Consider the following 6,242-nt stretch of genomic DNA (forward strand, 5'->3'; position numbering starts at 1 on the left):
AATGTAGTGTGCATCCATCCCACCATTAGCATGTAGTTCCCTAGGGAGGTTCATCATGTTATTTTGCCAAGCTTGTAATCTTTGCGTGTTGAGTCCCACAAGCCACCCACCAAATAACTCACACTTCACACTTCAATTTTTGTTTAAGGTTTTTGGCATAATTTTGGCCACAACTTTATTCAAATACAAAATACGTGAGTGGTTGCTTAGGCATTGGTTATGACTATCTGTCCTTGCCCTCAGGGACAGAGCTGGCCTTCCGGACACCAACGGAAGCCAGCGTGGGAAACAAGTATTGGGTGAGGATGAAGCTGGGTATCAGACTAACACCTCTCACCCTCATGTTCCGGTGGGGCTTGCCCGGCCCAAGTCCGACTCCGGGGACAAGGACGAAAGAATGGCAAGCCCCTGGATTTCCTTTAACGGAATTCCCATTCGCATCATTTGGAGGGGTAGGCACTTACCCCTCCAAGCACCATTTAACCAATGCCTAACCGCCAACCTTACAAGTTGTGACGATTTGCTACGCAGTAGGCGAAAACCAAATGGCACCAGCCAATCAGCCAAATGGCAAAATTCCTACCAGGCCCCCGCTCAAAGGCGAATGACCCCATGACAGGCATAGCAAGGTCAAGCGATCAAAACCACCCTATAAAAGGGCGGGAGGGCGGGTGATCCGGTTCAAAACGGCCAGGAGGACGTTCCCTCGTCTGGCCCCTGTATTTATAGCCTCTGGCCCCTCCTCCAAATTGCCAAATTAGAACTCCCCAGCAACCCAATTAACCTTTTAGTGCCTGGGTTGCTGACAATTTGCCGAGTCACTGTAGGGTGGCCTGTTTCCCCAACCGCAACACGTGCTCTCTGTTAAGGAGAACACGCTTTGCGTGTTGAGTCCCACAAGCCACCCACCAAATAACTCACACTTCACACTTCAATTTTTGTTTAAGGTTTTTGGCATAATTTTGGCCACAACTTTATTCAAATACAAAATACGTGAGTGGTTGCTTAGGCATTGGTTATGACTATCTGTCCTTGCCCTCAGGGACAGAGCTGGCCTTCCGGACACCAACGGAAGCCAGCGTGGGAAACAAGTATTGGGTGAGGATGAAGCTGGGTATCAGACTAACACCTCTCACCCTCATGTTCCGGTGGGGCTTGCCCGGCCCAAGTCCGACTCCGGGGACAAGGACGAAAGAATGGCAAGCCCCTGGATTTCCTTTAACGGAATTCCCATTCGCATCATTTGGAGGGGTAGGCACTTACCCCTCCAAGCACCATTTAACCAATGCCTAACCGCCATGGAGCCCTCAGCTCCCCGCCAACCACTCACAGCCCCAGCCAAGACCTCAGCTTGGCCACCACCGCACCTATCCAAGCCTCATTCCCAGAAGCCGACAGGTGCACCCCATCAGCCCTAAAAAGGGCTGCCGCTTGAAAGGTGATTTCGGGATGAAAAATCACCTCTCCACCCAACTCCAAAATCCTTTTGGAAACAGCAGCATTGATGCGTTTTCTAGCCCTTTCAATGGCTGCTGGGCAACGACTACCCACCCAGGCACGTCGTTGCAAAAGCTTGGACCAAAACAATTTCGCTGTGGGCACCATTGCCCGCAGCGTCTCCAGGTCACCCAGGATAGCAGCACGTAGTGAGAAACAGTCCATTGAAACCAGGTCGTTCTCCCCCAGCTGCACCACGATAGCAGCTGGCGGCCCTTCCAAGAGCAGCTGGCTCCGCATCCGTGGCAAAAACTCTGCCCAGCGCATTCCCCTTCTGGATAGCCAGGACAACCGTATGTGGGAAGGAAGACCGAGACCTGGACCCATTCCCGACTGCCGTGCTGCGACACCAGCCCAGTGGATGATGCTGTGCCCCACCATCCATATGCGCACAGTAGCTAGACCTGGGACAAAACGAACAAAAGAAATAGCGTAAGATACCAAACCATTAACGAACATATCCCCTATAGGCATTCGACTTCCAACGACCCAAGTCCTTTATTCTGGCAGCTGACAAGCCCCAATGAGCAGCCGTCGTGGCAGCCCCTATCCTAAAGGAATGGGGGGCAAAATCGCGAGCCGTGCCACCACAGGCCACAATAGCTTTACGCAATACCCTTGCAAATTGGTGCCTAGATAATGGCAACCCATTCTCATGCCGAAGCAGCGGCCCATCCCCTTGCGTTCGCAACGCCAGGTATTTGTTGACATCTTTTACCGAGCAAGGGCCCGCCTCCCCCGTGGCAGGGAGACGAATTAGGGCACCCCTGCCCCCCTGATCCGTCTTTGAATGCCTAATAGTAATTCTCAATTCGGCAGGGGATAGCTGTATGTCCTGGAGTAGAAGGCCCCTTGAACGACCATCTCCGAGATCTTCTACTACTAGCTCACCCACTCTCAACGCTCCAAAAAATGCGATGGAAAAGGCGGCCGAGAACAGGCGAGCCTCATACCTTGACCAACAAACCACCCGGAGCTTTTTACGTAACCTGCTCAGTAAGTCGAAAGAAATGGGGCGCCGGTTAGCCGGCCGAGAGGGGCAAATTCTACCCCAACCTTCCAGTGCCCTGCGAATCACAAACTTCGCGCAAGGGTCCTTATCAAAATATGTCTTACAGAAAAAGGCTATAGCAGCTGCTTGCATTCTAAGTGTCCTGGCTGCACGCCCCAATTGAAATAAATGTGCCAAGTATTTCAACACCTGTGAAGAGGTGGGTGGGACCCCAGACGATATACAGTCTGGCTGGCGGATAAATGCCAGGAAATCTGCCCAAGCTTTTTTATAAGATCTCAGGGTAGAAGGGGAAACCGATGCCGCTACTCCCTGAAAAACTAATTGCTGCCAAGGTTCCAGAGATGATCCGGGAAATATTCCGGACGTATCCGCGCCTCTGGAACCAGGAACCTGAACCGCTCCATCTGAAAACGGGACAGAGCATCAGCAATTTCGTTAGACACCCCAGGAATAAAACGTGCCGAAAAAACTATATTACAACGTAAACAATGCAACACAAAGGCCCGCAACAGGGCAGAGACCCTGGGGGAGCGCGATGACAATTTGGCCAGGACATTCACCACTGCTTGGTTATCAGTCCAGAAGCAGACACGACGGTTCCTGAACTCCTCGACCCACAAATGCACTGCCACTGCAATTGGAAAAAACTCGAGAAAAGTTAGGTCACGCGTGATCTCGCCTCCCTGCCACCCAGGTGGCCAACGCTGAGCACACCAGCGACCTTTCCAATAAAGGCCGAAACCTAAGGAACCGGCGGCATCTGATTGCACCTGGAAATCATTATGCAAGTTCAAGGTGTCTTGCCATAATGAAACTCCGTTGAATTCCTCCAGGAATTCCAACCAGATGCGAAGATCAGCCTTCACCTCACTGGAGAGGCGAACCCGATGATGCGGAAACTTCAACCCAGCAGTGAGACGCGCTAGGCGTGAACAGAAGGGGCGCCCAGGAGCCACCACCCTGCAGGCGAAATTCAAGTGCCCCAAAAGCGACTGGAGTTGCCTGAGAGACACTTTTCTCAGAGGAAGCAGTTCCTCTATAACCTTCCTCAAGGCTGCTAACTTGTCCGCAGGGAGGCTAGATGTTTGCTCCACCGTATCCAAAAGGATACCCAGGTAAGTGAGCTGGGTCGAAGGACCCTCTGTCTTGTCAGCAGCGAGCGGGACCCCCAATTCTTGCGTAAGGTCGGCAAAGGCTTGCAACAGCACCAAGCAATCGCCGGTATTGTTCGCAGAAGCCAGTAAAAAATCATCGAGATAATGCGTGACTCCACCCAGTCCAGTGTTAAACTTCAGGGCCCATTCCAAAAATGTGCTAAAAGATTCAAAAGCGGCACACGCTATTGAACAGCCCATAGGCATAGCTTTGTCAAAGTAATAATTGCCCTCAAACTGGAAACCTAGCAGCCAAAAATCATCTGGATGGATTGGCAAAAGGCGAAATGCCGATTCAATATCACATTTTGCCAATAAGGCGCCGTGACCGAACTTCCGAATCATCTTGATCGCTTGATCAAGAGAAGCATACTTCACGGAGCAGAGCTCCGCTGGAATAACGTCATTAACTGACGTACCCTCGGGGTGTGATAGGTTATGAATTAAACGAAATTCACCTGGGGCCTTTTTTGGCACGATACCCAATGGGGATACATGCAAATTGTGAAAGGGGGGTGCGTCAAAGGGACCAGCCATGCGATGCATAGCCACCTCCTTTGCTATTTTCTTGCGGGCGACCTGAGGCAGCTCACGAATTGATTTCTGGTTAGCAGGATTCCGTGCCACGGGAGTCATGGCTACCGGAATCCTAAAGCCAACAGAGAAACCATTGCTCAAATAAACCGCAGCCTCCCTGTTGGGGTAAGACTGGAGCCAGAATTGTAGGACCTGTAAGCGAATAGGAGTGTAAGCCAAGGATGTCAATACATTACTTTCCTGGTGCTGGAGTTGCAGGAGAGGGGGTTGGTTTTGGGCTCTGCTGAGAACCCCCTCTGCCTCCACGAAAGGGCCGCCGGCCACCAAAGCAAGCGGAAGCTGCATGCGCGCCACCGCATCTCTCGCAAATGTGGGCGTACTTACACCCTTGGCGCTGACATGAGCCCTTATTAAAATCCCAGCATAGCATACGGCGGCTAGTTCTAAAAGCCGCCGGCTTGGACTTCTGCTGTTCCAGCACTTTTTTGTCGATGAATGGGGCCACGTGGGTGGTCCACACATCGAGATCCTTACGATCCCAGCGAGCTGACGGAATCCTGGCCGCCCGACGCCTGAAATTCTCATCGTATTTTATTGCCGCCTTTTCACCAGCTTTGGTGAAGGCGGAGCGAACGATGGATAAATAAACAAACAAATGAAGAGATCTCCGTGGATAAGCTGCCACCACTACGCCGGCGAAGACTTGGAAACAATCAAGCCAGTGTTCGAATGTTCTGTCAATTAAAGGGGCACCCGAGCGCTTTTTGGAGAAATTTCCTTTCTCCTGGTCCTCGGAAGGTGGGGCCAATTTAAACATATCTACATAACGGCCGTTCAATATCCTAGACCGCAGCTTCGTCGCCAGGTGTGAACCTGGGATGATATCTCTGGCTGAGTTGGTAGAGACCTTAACGTCTGGTACCAGCACGCCGTCCCTACACTCTTGTACTGCCCCGTACTTCGCCCGGTGAGCATTGGCTCTCCTTTCCCAAGCCCACCTCGGGAGCCCCGAAGCCGTTTCGCCGAAACCCCAGTAAAGTTCCATTGAGCCAACCACCTCATCGTCAGAACTAGAAGACGTACCGGTATAAGAGGAAGAAGAGTCCCCCCTTCTGCGTTTGTCATGCTTCCGGGAAGATCTTTTGCGGCGACGTTTTCCGCCCAAAGATCTCCTGGCAGGAACTGGTAGGCTGTCCTCCATGGAGGATCCCGAGTCAAGGTCCGGCTGTGAAGGTCCTGCAGCCACAGAAGAAGATACAACATGTGAGGTGCCCGAACCCGAAGCCACCCCAGCTAAAGGCTGGACAGCCCCGCTCCGACGGGAAGCAGGTGCCGAAGGGGTCTTTCCCCGAGAGGCCCTCCTGGAAGACAGCCTTGTCCTTCGCGGACGTGCACGAGTGGCAGGTAAGTAGGAGGGTTGGGTAAACCCACCCGCGCACCACCAACTAACAGCCCTTCTCCCTCATTCCCGCTAGACGGTGATGAGGCTGGCGACGATGGCACCAGCGGCTGAGGTGGCCTTGCAGACGTAGAAGGCCGATTGGAACAACGTTGGAGAAAACCATCCATTTCAGCCGCAAAACGAGACAAGGCCGCTGGATCACCAGCCATGCTTGCCACCAATGACTGAACCCGCCCCGCCGATTGACTCGGGGCAGGTGAGCGCAGTGCCTGGGATGGACCCCTGATAGGCCGTTTTGCAGTGGTAGACTGGCCAGTTCGGGCCGAAGCTTTCTTCGGGGCCATACCTGCTAGTTGGGAAAATTAAATGAAATTAGTGCTCCACAAAAGCCCAGAAACGACCACCACTTTGTCCCTTGAGGAACCAGAATTTAGCAATTAAATAAATTAAGAAAGAGATTGAACTTCAATTGCACTTCCTCAGAGCCGCCAGCAGGGGAGGCAGCTAGCACAGGCCCAGTTAGCGGAAGTGTCCCCTTATCCAAGCAGCCGATGATCAAAACCCTAAAGAAATAAAATCAATTGCAAAACAGCAAGCTATTTAAATTATTATTTATATAAATTGAATGCAATGTCCC

General features: G+C 52.1%; 1 protein-coding gene across 1 annotated transcript; it reads right to left on the reverse strand.

Annotated features, from left to right (window-relative positions):
- Positions 1-695: 695 nt before the first annotated feature.
- On the reverse strand, positions 696-5,605 carry LOC308473998 (uncharacterized protein). The gene is made up of 2 exons (XM_080999927.1): positions 5,287-5,605; positions 696-1,901 (listed from the first exon to the last, which is right to left on the reverse strand). Exons 1-2 carry the CDS (start codon positions 5,402-5,404, stop codon positions 1,327-1,329), a joined length of 693 nt encoding a protein of 230 aa, XP_080856053.1. The 5' UTR covers positions 5,405-5,605; the 3' UTR covers positions 696-1,326.
- Positions 5,606-6,242: the final 637 nt, after the last annotated feature.

Source organism: Podarcis pityusensis (assembly GCF_964106645.2).
Source record: "Podarcis pityusensis genome assembly, chromosome: 3".
Classification (NCBI taxonomy): Eukaryota; Metazoa; Chordata; class Lepidosauria; order Squamata; family Lacertidae; genus Podarcis; species Podarcis pityusensis.